Raw genomic sequence first — 16,377 nt, 5'->3', positions numbered from 1 at the left:
TGGCTGAAATTTTTATTTTGCATTTTCTTCTTCACAATAATGGCAACCAGTTGCACCAGTCTTTTTTGAAGATGACCTCCTTCAAGCAACATTTTACCAAACTGTTTAGAAGAACTTCCCATTCATCAAGGTTTCCTTCCACGGATGGACAAGAAACAACAAGCAACTCAAATAGTGCCGCAGTTCCTAGTGTGACACCTCAAGGAACAAGATGGAACAACAGACAGACTGCAACAGCACCTCAGTTAACAACTCAAGAAAACTATTTCGATATCCCTTACAAAATGCTATTTCTGTTTGCTCTTTTTTGTTTCTCTTTGATAGGCTTAGTTTCCTATGGTTTATGGTATTCTGGGGCGCCTTGGTCTATTGCAGTCATACCCCTGATTGCGCCAAGCTTTGGATTTACTCTCCTATTTACCATGTTTTATATTTCATCAAAGTATCCCTCTTCAGTGACAGAAAGAAGCACTAGGAGAAGAGTAGCTAGATACATCTTTCACCCAAACACAAGTCCAAGAACTCGTCGTACCTTGAGACAACTGGCGTTTTCAGACAGGGACTTTACAGAAAGAGACTATGAAGCATTATTAGAACTAGACAGACTACCAAGCACGGAAGCTTTGCAAGAGTTTCTTCAAGGTGCCTCAGATGATCTGATAGAAAGAATCCCTTCCTATATTTTTGTACAACCTGATCAAAACTTAGCCAAGAATGAATTGCAAGAAAATACAAGGCAGAGTAGCGTGCCCAGTTTTGCACCTAAAGAGAATGAAGACACAGCAATGTCATGTTCTATCTGTTTAGAAGCATATGTCGATGGAGAACAACTGAGAGTACTTCCTTGTATGCATCAGTTTCATTCTTTATGCGTGGACAAATGGTTGAGGAGATATGCTCGATGTCCTATTTGTAAATTTGCTATATTATAATACAAGGGCAACCTGTGTTGTGAAATGAAACAAGAGTGTAAGTTATTCGTGTCGCGAAGACTTTTTAATTGTTGTTGAAATAAATCAATAAAAAGAGTTCACAAGTGAAATACATGAATACTTTAAAGTGATTTTGTATGGCTAATGTTTCACACACAATGGAGTGTGGGTAAAGTACAATTAAAGCTTTGTGGAGTGTTGCGGCGATTCCATTCCTCATGTCTAAAAAAGAAACCTTGAAAAACGTCTGTGGTGCAGTTCAAGTGATTGGAGACAAAACTTTTCAGACTTTGAGAGTAAGAATACTTTGTCCATGCTTGTAACTATTCCTGGCTTAAAAGTTCCCCTTCTGAGGTTATTTTTCATTATGGTTACATTCCACTCATAATCTATTGGGGTTTGAAGACAACAGACCGTTCAGCCCTAGAAGCTCTGGTTCCTCCAGCTGCGTGAAGCTTGTTTGCTTAATATATGTTCTGGAAGCCAAGAAGTATTCTATCTAGGGAATTCAGCTTGGAGTATTGCCTTATCGATAAACCTATTTCCTTATAAAAAATCAAGTGCCTTGTGAAAAAATGATGTAAGAGTCGAGGTTTTCAATAGAATGCCTATTGTGCAACAGTTACCCTCACGACACAAAAGTCTACAATTTATTGAAAGCTGCGATATCAACGCTTTGGACATAATCTTCCAGCGCTGTAATCTCTTCCTCGATAATTTCCGTAGAAGGAACTTTTTCGTCAATAATAGTACACATTATAACCAACTTATTTATACCGTAACCAATCGGTTGGATTTTGGAAGCACCCCAAGTTAAACCATCCATTTGAATAGCTCTCACTGCCTCTTCCATCTTTTTCAAATCCGTTTGGTCATCCCAAGGTTTGACTTCAAAAACAATGGACGACTTTGCCACAGTTTGCTTTCCACTTGCTTGTTTAGCTGCATCTCTCGCTTCCTTCGCTTTCAAGGCTTCCTCTGCCCTTCTCTGCTGCTCACGATATGCCTCTTCATCTTCCTCGTCATCGCTCGCAAAAAGATCGTCCGCATCAAACTCTTCGTCTTTACTGGTGTCCATTTTTACAGGTTTCTGTCTTGACTCACCTTCAATGGTAACGGTCTCTGGTGAAGAAGGGAAGGCCTCTCTAAAAAAACATTAGGAAACAAAAGCAACACTGAAAACAGTAAACATACTGTTCGTATGGAGAATAAGACCCGATGTGGCGATACCAACGGGCTACATGTGGGAACGTACTGCTATCGGGAATGGATTTTATAGCATTGTGTACCAAAACATCTGCCTTTGTGGGTTCCACTCTACAAAATTGTGATGACGGAACGAATCCGTTTAAAAAAGGTTCGCTTACCCATGTAAATAGCTTTTGTCTGCAAGATACTGATTCAACTGAGCTATGCCTTCTTCGGTACTTAAAGACTGAAAAGATACCATTGGTCTTTCCACGACGACGGCCAAGCTGCAATTCTTTAATTTAATTCTTAAAGCTATTTCACTATCTACAGCTTCTATTTTCAAGGACAGAAATGTTCGTTCTAATAGTAGAAACAATAAAAGAACCAAATAAAACTCATTGAAAACAGTTCAAAAATGTGAAACATGTCTGCAAAGTAAATTTTCAAGTTAGAATCAAGAGACTTGTGACAGTTTGTATTTCTAAGTTTTGTCAATCTAATTGATTAAAAAAATATCATATTTTGAAATCATTATCGGGTGGTGGCAGTAGAAAATAAATTCTCCTAACATCAGCATTTTCTATTTATATTTCTAGTCAGTTCATTTCAGCAATATTTTCTTTCACCGTCACGTACTAGCAAAGATGCTTAACAATCTGAAACCACAAATGAAAGAGTAAGTTCTTTTAAAAGCTTACAAGAGATAGACAATTTTGTCCTTCTTCTATAAAAAGAGCCCGGATAAACCACTTTTAAAAAAAAGCATTGCAGCAACACATGAAACCATACAGTTAGATAAAAGTTCCACAAGTCGATTTATTAGTTATTAAATTTGGACAATCAGGAGTTTGATAGTCAAATAACTAAAATGACTTTACAAGCAGTTATGTATTCGAATAATTCTAATTGCGAAGGAATAAAATAAATTTATTGTTCAATGAAAGTTAATGTTGAATTAAATTTTGATCGAAAGCTAATTTTTAAATGGATTCTTTTAAAAGGTTTTGGGCACAAATGAACAATCTGGGATCATTTTTAATCTATATTAGTCTATAATTTTAAATATAAGAACGGGTATTGAGGCAAATATTATTTCAAATTTTGGAAACATTCTTACATTTTTCATTTATACGTGATATTTTAAGGGGAGACTGTGATGCATTATATTCCAGTCGTCTTTCTTCTGAAATAAAGCAATTGAGATTAAATTTTTCAATGTGAAAAAGAACACTTTATTGGAAAGTAATTATCAGAGATTCTTACCATATGTTGTACTGCTTTTATCAAAATCTGACGAAAAGAGTATAAAAAGCACTTTCATTTTCCAACCTGTTTGAAAAAAATTGCTTTCACCGTGAGCGTTAGAGATATTGCGATAACCAACGGAAGCCTTCTCCGTAACCCATCTTTCTCACTACACTGCACATAAATACTTCGATTGGTCTTACATCTTTCACAGGATTGGTTCCTTTCCCGGTTGTCAGGTGGTGAACTCCCAGAGCAGTTCGAAGTTCTTCTTCTGAAGCTGCCTGTGGAACGTCGATTTTATTACCAAGTATCAAGAAGGGGACATCCGTAAGTTGTTCGTCTGCCAACAGAGCCTGAGCGCTATTAGTTACTCTAGAAGAAAGTGAGGAGAGTTTCTTACATCAAGTTCCTTTTTAGCCTCGTTCAATCTGTCCCGGTCAGCTGCATCCACCATATAAACTATGGCGTCGACCTTTGTGTAATAATTACGCCAGATCTGTCTGGCGGCGGCGTGACCTCCTAAATCGAAAGCCCTGAACTTTATGTTGCCTATAACTACTTCTTCGGCTGTCGGCTGTTGTGTTGGAATATGCTGCGCGACCTTATCATCCCGAAGAACGTGCATAAGAGTTGTCTTGCCGGCGTTGTCTAACCCAAGGAACAATATCTTTGCGTTTTTGTAATAAAGACCTTTAGAGGAGTAAGAAAACAAAGTATCACCAGATGCCCTCTTTGCAAGTGATACGTACCTAAATATGCTAGAATATTGAATAACCATTCCAACATGTTGCTACAAGGTAAGAAAACTAACTAGCACCAAATCGGTCTTCCCAAACCAAATTCAATCCATATTCCGGAGTTAGTTGTGTGTAGAGTTGAGACAGCGGTTTTCATGTCTTTTTTCGAACGACCTCTTAAAGAGCGTTTAGTGCCGTATTTGCGCTCCTTGAAACCGAACAGAAATAACTTGTGGAATTTTTTTGTGGTATGATAGATACGTTAACGTTTAGCGTAACGTTTTATGAGCTTCTTTAGACCTTTGCGTTGGCCTATACAGTGACAGGTTTATTGGTCTATTTGAAAGATCGACCGAGTCCGTTCCCTTATTGGTCTATGGATCCTCCCTATGTAAGATGATTGCAAGAAACTTTTGAATATTTGGAATGATAGGGCTTTATCAGGACGAAAAATTAGCAAAAGTACGTTACAAAGACGGTTATGATGGAGTGTATTGGCCACTTCCTAACGATTCAGAAGAGTTTTATCAGTTTCTCTTGGAAAGAGAAAACGATCTTTTTGAATATGGTATTATGATTTTTATTTGCATCTAAATGGAAAGGTGAATCGTCGCGTGTAGAACCTTCTTTGGAGCCACCTTATCCGGAACCGTATCAAGCAAGGTTTCAAGCATACAGGGAAAAACATGCAGCAGATGTGCAGGAGCAGATGCGAAAGGAGATGGCAGAGTAAGTTTTTTATTGACAAATTGATTTTCATTGTTTTACTTTTGCATAGGAAACTTGTTTCTTTAGGCCATTTTCATAACTTGGAACATGCAAGTGAATTTTTCAAGCACCAGTTTAGTTAAATCTTTTTATTTAGTTATTATATTATATCATGTAGTTTTTTGGATTGTTCTTTAGTTTGATTTTCCATGAATAGTGTAACGATAGCATAAATTACGAAAATCAGTTATCTTAGATTCGGTGCTCAAAGCTTTCTGGAACCCTTGAAGAAAATCCCGAGTAGAAATTCCATTCTTGTTGTTGATCACTTTGGCAAGGATCAAGTTGTGCGGTTGATGAGACTCTTTTGGAATAAACCTATTTCTGGACTAGTTCCACTATTAGAAAATCGTTGGAAGGAACCTTTGACCAAATGGAAAGAACGAAAGCCAAGACTGCCTTGGTTAGGAGTTGCTTTTGCTCATCAAGTTTCTGGAGACATCGGACTGAAACCTGAAGCAATACCTATACCAGAAGAGTTTGTGAAAAGTGGAAAACACCATGTTCCTGATTCTAGTACTTACTATAAAATGTATGAACGTTCTATAACTGATCCTGAAGGCTTTTGGTCAGAGATAGCAAAGAAAGACTTTTATTGGCATAAGCCTTTTTCTTCGCCTATTCTGAATTATAATTTTGACATTCGAAAAGGTCCCATCTTTGTGGAATGGTTCAAAGGAGGGAAAACCAATATGTGTTACAATGCTTTGGACAGACACGTGGAGGCTGGCTTTGGAGATCAAGTTGCTTATTATGCGGAAGGGAACAATTTGGAAGATAGTGGACATCGCGTCGTTACTTATGCTGAATTATTGGACAAGGTGAAGCGTTTGGCTGTTGCTCTAAAAGCGAGAGGTGTGAAGAAAGGAGATACTGTTGCTATCTATTTGCCTAATATTCCAGAACTTCCCATTTCTATGTTGGCTTGTGCAAGAATAGGTGCCATTCACAGCGTTGTTTTTGCTGGTTTCTCAGCAGAAGCATTAGCGGAACGTATTTTGGATGCCAGAAGTCGTATTTTGATTACTTGTGATGGTGTTATGAGAGGAGACAAAGTAATTGAGTTGAAAGGTTTGGCGGATGCTGCTGAAGAACTTGTATGGGAAAGAGGAGATGGACATTTAGTTGATAGACAAATTGTAGTCCAAAGGCTGGGACCAGAAAAGTGTGCTGTTGGAATGAAAAGTAGAAGAGATGAATGGTTTCATGATGTTATGAACAAGTCATCAGGTTCAGTTGAATGTCCTGTTGAATGGATGGATGCCGAAGATCCTCTTTTTGTTTTATATACTTCAGGTTCTACAGGCAAACCCAAAGGTGTAGTTCATACTGTTGGTGGATATATGGTTTATTCAGCTACAACGTTTAAGTATATATTTGATTATCATTCTCCAGAAGTATTTTTCTGTACAGCGGATTGTGGTTGGATAACTGGACATAGTTATACTGCATATGCTGCACTATGCAATCGAGCTACACAAGTTATATTTGAAGGTGTTCCAACTTTTCCTTCTGCAGATAGATTATGGAAGATTGTAGACAAGTACAAAGTACAGTATGTCTATACAGCACCTACTTTAATTCGTGCTGCAATGCGTGCTGGAGATGAAGTTGTAAAGAAAACTAGCCGAAAGTCTTTAAAGTTAATAGGAGGTGCAGGTGAACCTTTGAATCCGGAAGCATGGAATTGGTAAGAATGCTTATTTTGTCGATTTCTTACTTTTAACATTCTATTAGGTTTTACTATACAGTTGGAGATAGCCGTTGTCCATTGATCGACTCTTGGTGGCAAACAGAAACTTCTGGTGCTATGTTAACTGCACTTCCCGTTCCAGGTCTCGTTCAGAAACCTGGCTCTGTATCCTATCCATTCTTTGGAGTAGTTCCAGCCATTCTCAATGATGAAGGAAAAGAGTTGATGGATAATAAAGGAGAAGTCAGTGGTCAGTTGTGTATTAAGAAACCGTGGCCTGGTATTTTCCGAACTATATTACATAATCATGAACGATATGAGAAAGCTTATTTTGCAAAGTTTCCTGGTTATTATGTATCCGGTGATGGTTGTCGAAGAGATGCCGATGGTCTCTATTTCGTCACAGGACGTTTGGATGATGTTATTAATGTAAGTGGACATCGCATTGGTACAGCAGAAGTGGAATCTGCTTTGATTGGAAATCGTGCAGCAGCAGAAGCAGCTGTGGTTCCTATAGCTCATGAAATAAAGGGTCAAGGTATCATTGCTTTTGTGATTCTGAAAGAAGGAATCAAAGCTACCTATGAATTGGAAGAAGAAATGAAAAAAAGAGTTCGAGTCAATATAGGACCTATTGCAGTACCTGAAAGAGTCTATTTTACGCCATCTTTACCCAAAACAAGAAGTGGAAAAATAATGAGAAGAATTCTGAAATTGATAGTAGAGAAGAAAGGTATCGTTTCTAAGCAAGATTTGGGTGATATTTCCACGTTGGCAGATCCTCAAGCAGTTGATGAATTGATTGAGGTTTATAAGAAGCAACAAATATAGGAATTGAAGATGAATGTTTGTTTGTGTGTGGAAATATAAAAGTGACTCATTTTTGTGGCTATGGTAAATAGGATGAGTTATTAGAATAGCAAATCATCCAAAGAAGGTCCTGAAGGCGTACTTTTCTTAGGCATAGAAACCGTCGAATGAGTATCCTCTGAAGTCATAGATGAATCACTAGCAACACCACCTAATTGGTCTTGAAATAACCACTCTTCCTTATCATTCGATTGACTAGTGGTAACTCCAGCCACTTTAGATGGTTCAACTGTCGAAGATTCTGTTCTACTCGGTTTCTTCATACCGGGAAGTGAAAGTTTCAACTTTTGTCCCTCTTTGAGAGAAAAATCCTTTGGAGGTGAAGCTGGCTTTCCTTGTTCCGTTTGTTCTCCTAAACTCTGTCTCGTTGCATCATTCAACGCTGCTAAAAAGTCAAATGCTTCTCCACGTTGTTCAAAGCCCAGTCCAAGAAACGCCTTTCGTTGGGTCTCTCGGTCTCTTACTTGTATCACGAAATAACGAGAACTATCCAGTGCATGTTGAGGTCCTCACGAAATGTCCCCTGTAGGTAACCAACTATTATGAATAGTTTAAAAGTTGCTTACCACTTTCATGAAATGGACTTTCTGCAAATAGTTGTCCGGAAATTCTATCTTCTAAACGAATCCATACTTGTCCGCCTTCTTCAACAACTCGACAACGCCCAGTAAATAAGTGTTCTCCTGTTCTCTTCCCATCAAAATCTTGAAAAAGTCTCAAGTTCTCATATACCTTCCCAGTCTTGACAAAGAAATCTTCCTTGAATGAGTTGTGACTGTGGAACACGATAAACGTGTACTTCACGACAGGCAAATAGAATGCGTTGCATAAAATCTCAAAAGTTTATTATCATCGAATATGATTTTCATTCCCTTATAAAGCAACAAAACGAGCCACATCTGGTAAATGAGCTTCTTCATACAACTGAGCCAACGAGTCTTTGATATCTTGATAAGAATTATTTTCTAAAAAAGTAACATCTAAAAGAAATGCTGCTCTATCTAAAGCTACTTGTTCCTTTGGTTTGCCATTTTCAATATCTTTATATCTTTTGTCATTAGCCAACTTGCGATAGATTTGTGGAAAAGAAGATTCGGGTGACTGAAAACCAGCAACATAACCAACTTGAAAGACATCATAGTTCAAAGTCCATAATGGAAGTTGTAATGCAGCTCTGGCAGCATCTCGTGCTTCCTGCATTCGATTGAGCTTTTGTAAAACACAAGAATGAAAGTAACGAGAACGACCCCAACCAGGAAAAGATACCGCTGCTTTCTCACAAGTGATCAGTGCTGATTGTGTTTTTTCCCTTTGCAAATGTTTGTAGGTCAATTTTTCATACATATCTGGAAAGGGTCCGATATCTCTAATAAGAAACTGTTCTAAAGTTAAACCACTATTGGAAAAGCTACCAGGCTTATATAATTCTTGCATTTCATGAATCATATGGTTTCTGGAGAGACCCTCTTCCGCTTCTAAAGTAACCAAATATCGCTGTACATATGCCTTTGCACTATTCGATAACAATACAAGAGTTTTGGTTGATAACTGCGCTTCAACAACTGGAAGAGGCATATCACTGGGAGGCGTCGGCCAACGAAGAAAACCAACAATCTTATCTGAATGTTCATCTACCGCCAAAGGAACCACAAACGGATGCAAACGGGATCTATCCAAAGGATCCACTAGTTTCTTCTTTTGTTCCAATAAAGTCCAAAGAAGACAATTAGTTTCCTTGGGAGGTTCAATAGAGGCCAAGTTTCGAAGAAAGTAGCATAAATCAGTGGTTTTGTTGGTCACCTCCGAAGAAAGGGATCCCTGACTTGTACCACAACAGTGCAAATTCCTCAAACTGCAACGAAACTTGTTACTTTTTAGAAAAAGATAACGTGGTACTCTCGAATACAACGGCCATCCATTTTCTACTCGTTGAAAGCCAAGTCTCTTCAACATCATATTGAGAGTATTTTGAACCAGAATGAGATCCGATGACAATCAGAAACAACATCAAAAGACTTGGTAGCTCATGGATCATTGAAGGAGGAGAGGATAGAAATGAAAGCCATTTATAAAAAGATATTACAAAAGCTTCGTTGTTATCGACACTTTTCTGAAGTTGCCAAGTTTAATCAACACGCAAAGGAATGGTGGAGTCTAACGGGACCTGTTGCTCCCCTTTTGCGGTTCAATCCAGCAAGAGTAGCGGTTATACGAGCAGCCATAGAAAAGTACTCGATCGAATCCAAGGAACGAAGACGACTACCTCTTCAAGGAATCTCTATTTTAGACGTTGGCTGTGGAGGTTGCTTTCTTTTTTGTCTCTGTTGGGGTCCTGGTTGATCTTCTTTTAGGTGGTATACTTTGTGAGCCACTAGGGCGACTAGGAGCAAGTGTTTTAGGAATTGATGAAGCAGAAGACTCCATCAAAGTGGCTAGAAAACACGCCAGCCTTGATCCATTTTTAGAAATGTTCGTGAAATACAGACTTTGCTCTCTTTCTGACCTGGTAAGTATGAATATGGATTGCTTTCGTTTATTATGGATGGAAACGCATATTATAGGTCTCAGAAAAAGTACAGTTTGACTGTGTGACTTGTCTTGAAGTAATTGAACATGTGGATGAACCTCAACTGTTTCTTCATACTTTGGCTCAAACAGTCCGACCACAAGGTCTTTTGATTATATCTACCATTAACCGTACCATTACTTCTTGGCTAACTGCTATATTCATGGCAGAAAATATACTTGGCTGGATACCTAAAGGTACTCATCAATGGCAAAAGTTGGTTCGACCCGAGGAAATCACTTCATGTTTATCCAAAGATATGAAGTTGCTGAGTTCAGTGGGTTTTTCTGTCGATCCCTTTGATAGAAATATAAGTTTGACTAGAAACCTGGGAACCAATTATATGATGGTATGGAAGAAATGTTCTTCCAATGAAAATGCAAGAAAACCAGATAAAGTCCGTTCAGTTCATGACAAGAGTGAAGGATAGTCCAAAAGAGAAAGTTGTTGTGAATAGAAAGGATTATCCAAGAGGCTTGATAGAAACTATCTTCAATACTCTCCAACAGATTGTGTCAACAGAATAAACGATTCTCTCGAGCCATTTCTTTCATAAAAGAGTCCTACTCGAGTTGATAGAGAAACATTGGGTCTTTTGAGCTTTCCTCTTTGGTAATAGTAGAAATAGCTCAAAGATAATATTCTTCTTCTTTTCTGTTGATATTATACCACATATCTATCACCTAACTACTCTCTATAAGTGGTCAGTCATCTCCATTGCTTGCAACTTTTGGAAGATTGGATTTCCGATTGTTCTCATCAAGTTGTGTTGGATGATTGGTGGCGTTTTAGTGAGTTATCCGAAGAAGAGTATTGTTGAGAAATGTCAATGGATTCTGTACAAGTAAGTCACTTATTTGCTATTATTCTTCACTTGACTTATAATTTTGGAGTTGCTTACGGAAGTTGTGTTTGAGTGGAGATACTCCGCCACCAGTGCATTTGTAACGGGCACCTTTAACGACTGGAACGACTTGATACCAATGTCCCGCCTACAGCAAGGCGAAGATGAGGTGTGGAGAGCAACCAAGTCCCTTCCTGCAGGAGTCTATCAGTATAAGTGTGAGTGAGTTTTTATTCGTATTTTCTAATTTGCTTAATTGTGAAAGTTATTGTCGATAACGTATGGAGATGTGCACCAGAACAACCTTGTGTAAAAGATGAGCGAGGAATTTTGAACAACATTATTCACGTAACTTTTAAAGAATGCGACGATAAATATTGCTTTTGTCATACAAGGACCCATGTAGCTAACTCACGATGGACTTGTGAAGATAGAAACTACTCTAACTTGGTGAGTACAGCCTTGTTATCAAGGAATACGACTGGAATTGTGTTGCGATATGAAGAGTTACCTCCTTCTTCTCCAAACGAACGACCACGTTCCTATATGCATAGGGTAGTGGATGATAAGCCTTTTGAAGTAACCGTGCTCAATCTAGCAGATGGCTTTCCCTCTAGCCCATATAGAAATATTTCTCGAGTTTCTTCTATTGATGAAATATCTTCACAGAAAATAGACAGCGGTCTTATGCTTTCCGATTTCTCAGCTCACAATCCTTCCAGTTCATCCAATTGGGAAAATAGAACTCCTAAAAGTTCAAGAGACATTGTGGAAGCTGCAGCGGGCAATCCTCTTAGTATTGCAATATCACTGAGAGCGAAACTAAGTCATCCCCGTTTTGGGTTTAATCCAAGAGATACTCATCCAGATATTATATTAACCGACTCGAATTATTGTGCTACAAAAACAAGCGCCGCTCTATATAGAACTTGTCGAACAACTTTTGCTTTGGCACCGGATATGAATTATTATTTCGAAATCTATGTAGCCAAGCACGAAGGAAAAGGAACGTGTGTTGGTCTTTCTACAAAGGAACTGCCGTTGAATTGTCTCTGTGGTACTCGTCCCAATTCGGTTGGTTTTTATACGACAGGTCATCTCATCCGTACTGTAGATGGAAAACCCCAGTGGGTCAAGTATGGAACAGAAACCGAAGCAGATTCTATTGTTGGTGTTTTTGTACGGTTGCAGCGTAACCAAGTAGGCAGCACAGCGTGCTTTTCGATATTTCTTGACGGTGTCTTACAAGATCCATCTTTGGGGCATCATCATTATCACTTCAATGGAAGTTTCGAAGTATTTCCAACGGTGACACTCTACTCACAGGGCTCCAAGGTCTATGGACTGTTTTGTAGTGATCACATTCATCATTTTACAGTGTTGGAACATCTTTCAGAGCCCGTATATGGTTTAGATGGAAGGAATATTCGAATAAGGCGTGAAAGTAGTAGTGAAAGTCTCCACAATGAACTTTCGATGGATTTGCTTGATATATGATGGGGTTCCACTGTATATGCAGTTTGTATAGTAGCGTTCTAGTGCACTAGTCGTCTTGTGGGAATTTCATACAAACAACAGAGAAAACAGCTTTTTCAGATAGTTTGGTTCAGTCGATCTATGTAGACTAGATGAGTATATATTGCGATTGGAATGAACCTCTTAAGCTTCCAAGACTGAAAATATATCGTCAATATCACAGTCTTGTACATGATGTATGAACTTTTGTTCTTCATTACAAGTAAACGTCAATCTGTTCCATAAAATACTTTCTGTATTTGTTTTGTTCTCTCGAGTCGACAAGGTTTTTGTATTTCTTGGTAAATGTTTCGATGATTGTCTAAGCTGCTTACCTACAGTTTTCAGTGTATCAGTTTCCATTTTTTCTAAAGTAGAAAACCAAAAACTTACCTCGCTTGTGCTTCATTTTCTTTCTAATTGTCAAGTCACTAGAATCCTGTGCACAATGAGTGTTCAATAATCGCAGAAGATTCACTAGTCGACGAAGAATGACCCATATTCTTGCCAATATGGATAGCATGGTTAAGCTCCACGCCATAAAGTGTGTTTGAGAAAAGATGGAGAAGAGGGTGTTTGCTGCACGAAAGATGAGAGGCAATACTTTGTTTTCATAAGTGTTCAACAACTGATGACTTTCTTCCGCCAATTGTGCTGGAGACAACGAATGAAAACTCAAGTTGCGTAGGTTTTCAAACAACTGACTTTTCCAACTACGTCGGAGAACGCGATAACACTACAACAAACGTGGTCATAGAGCAGAGACCCAAACAACTTCTTTTACCTTTGCAAGTTGTTTATAATACAGTGATGTTCGATGTTGGTTCTTATTTCTATACAACATCTTTTGAAAGATAAATAGTTCCAACTCAAACTGCGGATGAAAGAACAACTTTTGTAGGTTGCCGATGATATCCTTCCACTCCATCAATCAATCATTTGATAACGAATTTATTGATTTGATTGCTTTCATCTTACAAAGTATACTCTAAAGGAAATTGGATCTCCATAGTTTCTGCAAGAGTTGTATGGAACACAAAACCAACGAATGGAATGATATCTGCTTCAAGACGAAATATCATACTTGCGTTTCTAATAACTTATCAATCGAATGTATTGCAAACAATAATGTGTCTTCATGTTACCTCAATGTATCTACAAAGTTGTGTAAACCCAACGAATTGTAGAAAGGAAAGGCTGAAAATGAACTTGATCCTCGTTCCACATAACGATCCCAAACAGTCGCTTGATTTCTACGGAAGCGAGGAGAAGAGTATTCAGCAACCAAATAGAGATAAATGTATTTGACGTTTAGATTCCACATGCTTTGTAAATCTGTCGACAATAACTATTTGGATCAACGAGAACGAGAGAGGAGGACATTACCTGCGTCGAGTTGAAAAGTAACCACCGCACTTTCACCGAGTTGGTTAGGCAACTTTTTCCTAAAACAGTAGAAAGTAAAGAATTGTAGAAAGAACACAAAAAAGAGACTTACAACGAAACCAAGCTCCCAAAGGAAACAGTGGCTTGTGGATTGGCTTCCAGACGTTTCAACCAACTATAAAGAATACAGAACGCATGGAGAACGATAAGATAAGTCAAACTAGTTGTAACAAGTACGTTGAAACGAACACTTGTCGAGTGCATAATGAAAACGACCTTTGGAAACCCTTTTGAATGTCCCAAATGATGACAACTTTGCATCGTTGGATGATTTCTGTTTACGTTTTTCTATTAAAAAAAAAAAGTTAAGTTTGGCAGTTTCCAATAATAGTTTATTAGAATAATGTTGAGATGAACGAAAGAGTGTTGAAATTGTCCATTTGAGTCATGACGCGAGTCATCGGATGACTTCAAGTTTCCTTTTTTTAGATGAACAACTTTTCCAAAGGTTTAGAATACACAGAAGTTCGCTCTTTTTTGGAACAAAACTTCAAGAAAGGTTGTTATGAAGTGCTTCCTCAAATTGTGTATCCTACGCCTTCTACTACTGGTGGCAAGAAGACCGTTCAAAAGAATGTTGCCAAGAAACAACCTTTATATATAACACCGCCTCTTTTGTGTTTACGAGAAACAAATATGGCTAGCGATAGTCAACCACCACCTGAAAAGAGACAAGTGCCAAAGGATCCCTCCAAAATATTGCCCGCCATTTCGGCAACGGATCACAGTTGTTTATTGAATAAGGATTCCATAGGAATTGCACAAGGAAATCAACAAGCTCCCGATAGTAAGTGTCATTATTGTGTTCGTGACTATTCTCGATAAACGAAACTTTGCCTTAGAAGGACAGACACAGGAGACCCTCCACCTGCTTGATATACCCGAATGGTCGGAAGAAGACCTAAGTGCTCTTGAAGAAATCGAAAAGCACGTATGTGTTACGCGTTCAACACTTGAAGATATCTCAAACAATTATCAAAATGTAAAGAACAAAGTGACAAATGGACAAAAGGATGAAACTGGTTCAAGTATTTCCGAAACGGGAAAACCGAAACACGACAGTGACAACATATCCTCAGAGCTGCAGTCTTCAAAAGTCGTTGTTAATTCAAGTGACAATGAATGTTCGAAAAAATATGAAACATTTACCAACCAAATGTTGTCTTGGAAACTGGAAGCTGCTGAAAGTTTATTGGAACGTCTCAACTCTCGTTTATTAAGATCTACCCTTGTGGAAGAAGTCGTAAAGTTGCGCGACGAAATTGAAGATGTTACCCGTAAGAAGAACGAAATTATTGCGAAAATGACTGAAAGCAACCTTTGTGACCAGGGAATATCATGTGATGAAAGGTCAGCCAAACATGCTCTCAGTCATCATCATATGGAAAGTCCAAAAATGAAATGGAATACTCAAGCCATTTCTGTGCCTTTATCTCCTGAGAAACCAAATGTACTAACAGAGGACAACTGCTGTAGAACAGAAAAGACTTTAATTCACAATCCTTCTCGAGTATCATCGTCTGTAAACAATGCAGTAATGGATATTTCACAATCTCCAGAAAAGGAATGGAATATTCCAATCGTTAGGAATGACTACAATCTTCAGTGGACTGGAGAGTTTCCATGGACTTATCAGTTGAAGAAGGATAATTACATTTACTTTGGAAATGTCTCTTTCCGCCCTAATCAATTGGAGTCGATGAATGCCATTCTTTCAAACCGAGATGTCTTTGTTCTTATGCCTACTGGTGGAGGCAAGTCGCTCTGCTATCAACTTCCTGCTTTGTGGGGACCAGGAGTGACTATAGTTGTATCTCCGTTGATTTCACTTATAACAGATCAAGTCAGTCAGCTTCATGAAAAAGGAATCTTTGCTGCTGCTCTTACAGCTAGCACTTCAGCTCAGGTTCGTAAGAGCATATTTGATGACTTGAGAGCAACATTTCCAAGATTGCGCTTATTATATGTAACTCCAGAGCGCATAAGCAAGTCCCAAATGTTTCACAAGTTTTTGAATCAACTATATGGTAGAAAACTATTGGCAAGATTTGTTATAGATGAAGCTCATTGTGTGTCTCAATGGGGTCATGACTTTCGTCCCGACTATACTCAATTGAAATTGTTGAAACGAGAGTTTCCTGACATTCCTATTATGGCACTAACTGCAACTGCTACTGTGGAAGTCCGAGAAGACATCAAGGTACAGTTAGGTATTCCTAACAGCGTTACATTTCAGCAGTCTTTCAATCGTTCTAATCTAACGTATTGTGTGAGAGAGAAGAAGAAGAATTCTATTCAAGAAATTGCTGAAGAGATTCGAGAAAGATATGTTCATGAATGTGGTATTATTTATTGTTTAAGTCAGAGAGATTGTGAAATGTTAGCCGACACTCTCTACCATGAGTATGATATTTTGGCAGCTCCTTATCATGCAGGTCTTGGTGATGAACGACGACAATTGACTCACGAAGATTGGATGTCTGGCAGAGTTCATGTCATATGTGCAACAGTTGCTTTTGGAATGGGTATCAATAAGGGAGATGTTCGATATGTTTATCATAACGAAT

The 16,377-nt window shown here is 38.4% G+C and overlaps 11 protein-coding genes across 13 annotated transcripts in view; 6 read left to right on the top strand and 5 right to left on the bottom strand.

Annotated features, from left to right (window-relative positions):
* The first annotated feature begins 63 nt into the window (after positions 1-63).
* Positions 64-1,068, top strand: Gasu_19590 (uncharacterized protein). Its single transcript, XM_005707180.1, has one exon. The coding sequence runs from the start codon at positions 72-74 to the stop codon at positions 930-932; it is 861 nt and encodes a 286-aa protein (XP_005707237.1). The 5' UTR covers positions 64-71; the 3' UTR covers positions 933-1,068.
* A 474-nt stretch (positions 1,069-1,542) lies between these two features.
* Positions 1,543-2,433, bottom strand: Gasu_19580 (elongation factor EF-1 beta subunit). Its single transcript, XM_005707179.1, has 3 exons — positions 2,300-2,433; positions 2,127-2,249; positions 1,543-2,077 (listed from the first exon to the last, which is right to left on the bottom strand). Exons 1-3 carry the CDS (start codon positions 2,380-2,382, stop codon positions 1,576-1,578), a joined length of 708 nt encoding a protein of 235 aa, XP_005707236.1. The 5' UTR covers positions 2,383-2,433; the 3' UTR covers positions 1,543-1,575.
* Positions 2,434-3,322: 889 nt separating this feature from the next.
* On the bottom strand, positions 3,323-4,223 carry Gasu_19570 (ADP-ribosylation factor). Of its 2 annotated transcripts, XM_005707177.1 has the most exons (3): positions 4,121-4,223; positions 3,772-4,061; positions 3,323-3,724 (listed from the first exon to the last, which is right to left on the bottom strand). In XM_005707177.1, the coding sequence occupies exons 1-3, from the start codon at positions 4,155-4,157 to the stop codon at positions 3,485-3,487; spliced, it is 567 nt and encodes a 188-aa protein (XP_005707234.1). In that variant the 5' UTR covers positions 4,158-4,223; the 3' UTR covers positions 3,323-3,484. The 2 variants fall into 2 exon arrangements, with proteins under 2 accessions (XP_005707234.1, XP_005707235.1); XM_005707178.1 differs by lacking the exon at positions 4,121-4,223 and having other exon boundaries at positions 3,772-4,063.
* Positions 4,224-4,233: 10 nt separating this feature from the next.
* Gasu_19560 (uncharacterized protein) lies at positions 4,234-5,065 on the top strand. The gene is made up of 5 exons (XM_005707176.1): positions 4,234-4,356; positions 4,407-4,499; positions 4,553-4,676; positions 4,729-4,837; positions 4,887-5,065. Exons 1-5 carry the CDS (start codon positions 4,264-4,266, stop codon positions 4,957-4,959), a joined length of 492 nt encoding a protein of 163 aa, XP_005707233.1. The 5' UTR covers positions 4,234-4,263; the 3' UTR covers positions 4,960-5,065.
* A 38-nt stretch (positions 5,066-5,103) lies between these two features.
* Positions 5,104-8,088, top strand: Gasu_19550 (acetyl-CoA synthetase). Its single transcript, XM_005707175.1, has 2 exons — positions 5,104-6,566; positions 6,614-8,088. The coding sequence occupies exons 1-2, from the start codon at positions 5,173-5,175 to the stop codon at positions 7,398-7,400; spliced, it is 2,181 nt and encodes a 726-aa protein (XP_005707232.1). The 5' UTR covers positions 5,104-5,172; the 3' UTR covers positions 7,401-8,088.
* Positions 8,089-8,202: 114 nt separating this feature from the next.
* Positions 8,203-9,483, bottom strand: Gasu_19540 (uncharacterized protein). Its single transcript, XM_005707174.1, has one exon. It carries the CDS (start codon positions 9,393-9,395, stop codon positions 8,313-8,315), a length of 1,083 nt encoding a protein of 360 aa, XP_005707231.1. The 5' UTR covers positions 9,396-9,483; the 3' UTR covers positions 8,203-8,312.
* A 10-nt stretch (positions 9,484-9,493) lies between these two features.
* Gasu_19530 (hexaprenyldihydroxybenzoate methyltransferase) lies at positions 9,494-10,577 on the top strand. The gene is made up of 3 exons (XM_005707173.1): positions 9,494-9,741; positions 9,791-9,945; positions 10,001-10,577. Exons 1-3 carry the CDS (start codon positions 9,495-9,497, stop codon positions 10,433-10,435), a joined length of 837 nt encoding a protein of 278 aa, XP_005707230.1. The 5' UTR covers position 9,494; the 3' UTR covers positions 10,436-10,577.
* Positions 10,424-12,718, top strand: Gasu_19520 (5'-AMP-activated protein kinase, beta-1 subunit). 2 transcript variants are annotated; one of them, XM_005707172.1, is made up of 3 exons: positions 10,424-10,849; positions 10,912-11,067; positions 11,115-12,718. In XM_005707172.1, the coding sequence occupies exons 2-3, from the start codon at positions 10,989-10,991 to the stop codon at positions 12,344-12,346; spliced, it is 1,311 nt and encodes a 436-aa protein (XP_005707229.1). In that variant the 5' UTR covers positions 10,424-10,849; positions 10,912-10,988; the 3' UTR covers positions 12,347-12,718. The 2 variants fall into 2 exon arrangements, with proteins under 2 accessions (XP_005707229.1, XP_005707228.1); XM_005707171.1 differs by having other exon boundaries at positions 10,734-10,849; positions 10,899-11,067; positions 11,115-12,468.
* Gasu_19510 (uncharacterized protein) lies at positions 12,470-13,213 on the bottom strand. The gene is made up of 3 exons (XM_005707170.1): positions 13,149-13,213; positions 12,758-13,100; positions 12,470-12,699 (listed from the first exon to the last, which is right to left on the bottom strand). The coding sequence occupies exons 1-3, from the start codon at positions 13,206-13,208 to the stop codon at positions 12,509-12,511; spliced, it is 594 nt and encodes a 197-aa protein (XP_005707227.1). The 5' UTR covers positions 13,209-13,213; the 3' UTR covers positions 12,470-12,508.
* Positions 13,214-13,222: 9 nt separating this feature from the next.
* Gasu_19500 (signal peptidase subunit family protein) lies at positions 13,223-14,113 on the bottom strand. Its single transcript, XM_005707169.1, has 4 exons — positions 13,863-14,113; positions 13,751-13,809; positions 13,510-13,699; positions 13,223-13,456 (listed from the first exon to the last, which is right to left on the bottom strand). Exons 1-4 carry the CDS (start codon positions 14,012-14,014, stop codon positions 13,339-13,341), a joined length of 519 nt encoding a protein of 172 aa, XP_005707226.1. The 5' UTR covers positions 14,015-14,113; the 3' UTR covers positions 13,223-13,338.
* A 60-nt stretch (positions 14,114-14,173) lies between these two features.
* Gasu_19490 (ATP-dependent DNA helicase RecQ) overlaps positions 14,174-16,377 on the top strand; it is a 3,835-nt gene continuing 1,631 nt past the window's right edge. Inside the window, exons 1-2 of the mRNA XM_005707168.1 lie at positions 14,174-14,597; positions 14,653-16,377. The exon at positions 14,653-16,377 is cut by the window's right edge and continues 837 nt beyond it. Of these exons, the coding sequence (XP_005707225.1) occupies positions 14,240-14,597; positions 14,653-16,377 (2,083 nt within the window). The 5' untranslated portion in view covers positions 14,174-14,239. The remainder of the gene's footprint in view (positions 14,598-14,652) is intronic.

This window comes from Galdieria sulphuraria (genome assembly GCF_000341285.1).
Source record: "Galdieria sulphuraria unplaced genomic scaffold scaf_13, whole genome shotgun sequence".
NCBI lineage: Eukaryota > Rhodophyta > Bangiophyceae > Galdieriales > Galdieriaceae > Galdieria > Galdieria sulphuraria.
The sequence above is the reverse complement of the archived record's forward strand: the minus strand, read 5'-3'. Positions and strand labels throughout refer to the sequence as shown.

What these genes read in the sequence shown, in the direction of transcription:
- Gasu_19580 (XM_005707179.1), bottom strand. Translation starts at nt 2,382, where the DNA reads ATGGTATCTTTTCAGTCTTTAAGTACCGAAGAAGGCATAGCTCAGTTG. An exon ending in GACAAAAGCTATTTACATGG is followed by an intron (nt 2,250 to 2,299) that starts GTAAGCGAACCT and finishes ACAATTTTGTAG; the next exon opens with AGTGGAACCCACAAAGGCAG. An exon ending in TCTTATTCTCCATACGAACA is followed by an intron (nt 2,078 to 2,126) that starts GTATGTTTACTG and finishes ATGTTTTTTTAG; the next exon opens with AGAGGCCTTCCCTTCTTCAC.
- Gasu_19510 (XM_005707170.1), bottom strand. Translation starts at nt 13,208, where the DNA reads ATGTTGTATAGAAATAAGAACCAACATCGAACATCACTGTATTATAAA. An exon ending in ATTATAAACAACTTGCAAAG is followed by an intron (nt 13,101 to 13,148) that starts GTAAAAGAAGTT and finishes CGTTTGTTGTAG; the next exon opens with TGTTATCGCGTTCTCCGACG. An exon ending in GAAAATGAAGCACAAGCGAG is followed by an intron (nt 12,700 to 12,757) that starts GTAAGTTTTTGG and finishes TGAAAACTGTAG; the next exon opens with GTAAGCAGCTTAGACAATCA.
- Gasu_19550 (XM_005707175.1), top strand. Translation starts at nt 5,173, where the DNA reads ATGAGACTCTTTTGGAATAAACCTATTTCTGGACTAGTTCCACTATTA. An exon ending in AATCCGGAAGCATGGAATTG is followed by an intron (nt 6,567 to 6,613) that starts GTAAGAATGCTT and finishes ACATTCTATTAG; the next exon opens with GTTTTACTATACAGTTGGAG.
- Gasu_19530 (XM_005707173.1), top strand. Translation starts at nt 9,495, where the DNA reads ATGAAAGCCATTTATAAAAAGATATTACAAAAGCTTCGTTGTTATCGA. An exon ending in TTTAGACGTTGGCTGTGGAG is followed by an intron (nt 9,742 to 9,790) that starts GTTGCTTTCTTT and finishes ATCTTCTTTTAG; the next exon opens with GTGGTATACTTTGTGAGCCA. An exon ending in TTTGCTCTCTTTCTGACCTG is followed by an intron (nt 9,946 to 10,000) that starts GTAAGTATGAAT and finishes CGCATATTATAG; the next exon opens with GTCTCAGAAAAAGTACAGTT.
- Gasu_19560 (XM_005707176.1), top strand. Translation starts at nt 4,264, where the DNA reads ATGTCTTTTTTCGAACGACCTCTTAAAGAGCGTTTAGTGCCGTATTTG. An exon ending in AAACGATCTTTTTGAATATG is followed by an intron (nt 4,677 to 4,728) that starts GTATTATGATTT and finishes CGTCGCGTGTAG; the next exon opens with AACCTTCTTTGGAGCCACCT. An exon ending in ATGCGAAAGGAGATGGCAGA is followed by an intron (nt 4,838 to 4,886) that starts GTAAGTTTTTTA and finishes ACTTTTGCATAG; the next exon opens with GAAACTTGTTTCTTTAGGCC.
- Gasu_19500 (XM_005707169.1), bottom strand. Translation starts at nt 14,014, where the DNA reads ATGCACTCGACAAGTGTTCGTTTCAACGTACTTGTTACAACTAGTTTG. An exon ending in TTTGGGAGCTTGGTTTCGTT is followed by an intron (nt 13,810 to 13,862) that starts GTAAGTCTCTTT and finishes CTACTGTTTTAG; the next exon opens with GAAAAAGTTGCCTAACCAAC. An exon ending in AACTTTGTAGATACATTGAG is followed by an intron (nt 13,457 to 13,509) that starts GTAACATGAAGA and finishes ATAAGTTATTAG; the next exon opens with AAACGCAAGTATGATATTTC.
- Gasu_19520 (XM_005707171.1), top strand. An exon ending in AGGAGTCTATCAGTATAAGT is followed by an intron (nt 11,068 to 11,114) that starts GTGAGTGAGTTT and finishes TAATTGTGAAAG; the next exon opens with TTATTGTCGATAACGTATGG.
- Gasu_19590 (XM_005707180.1), top strand. Translation starts at nt 72, where the DNA reads ATGACCTCCTTCAAGCAACATTTTACCAAACTGTTTAGAAGAACTTCC.
- Gasu_19540 (XM_005707174.1), bottom strand. Translation starts at nt 9,395, where the DNA reads ATGATGTTGAAGAGACTTGGCTTTCAACGAGTAGAAAATGGATGGCCG.
- Gasu_19570 (XM_005707177.1), bottom strand. Translation starts at nt 4,157, where the DNA reads ATGTTGGAATGGTTATTCAATATTCTAGCATATTTAG. An exon ending in CAATATTCTAGCATATTTAG is followed by an intron (nt 4,062 to 4,120) that starts GTACGTATCACT and finishes ACTCCTCTAAAG; the next exon opens with GTCTTTATTACAAAAACGCA. An exon ending in AGGCTAAAAAGGAACTTGAT is followed by an intron (nt 3,725 to 3,771) that starts GTAAGAAACTCT and finishes AATAGCGCTCAG; the next exon opens with GCTCTGTTGGCAGACGAACA.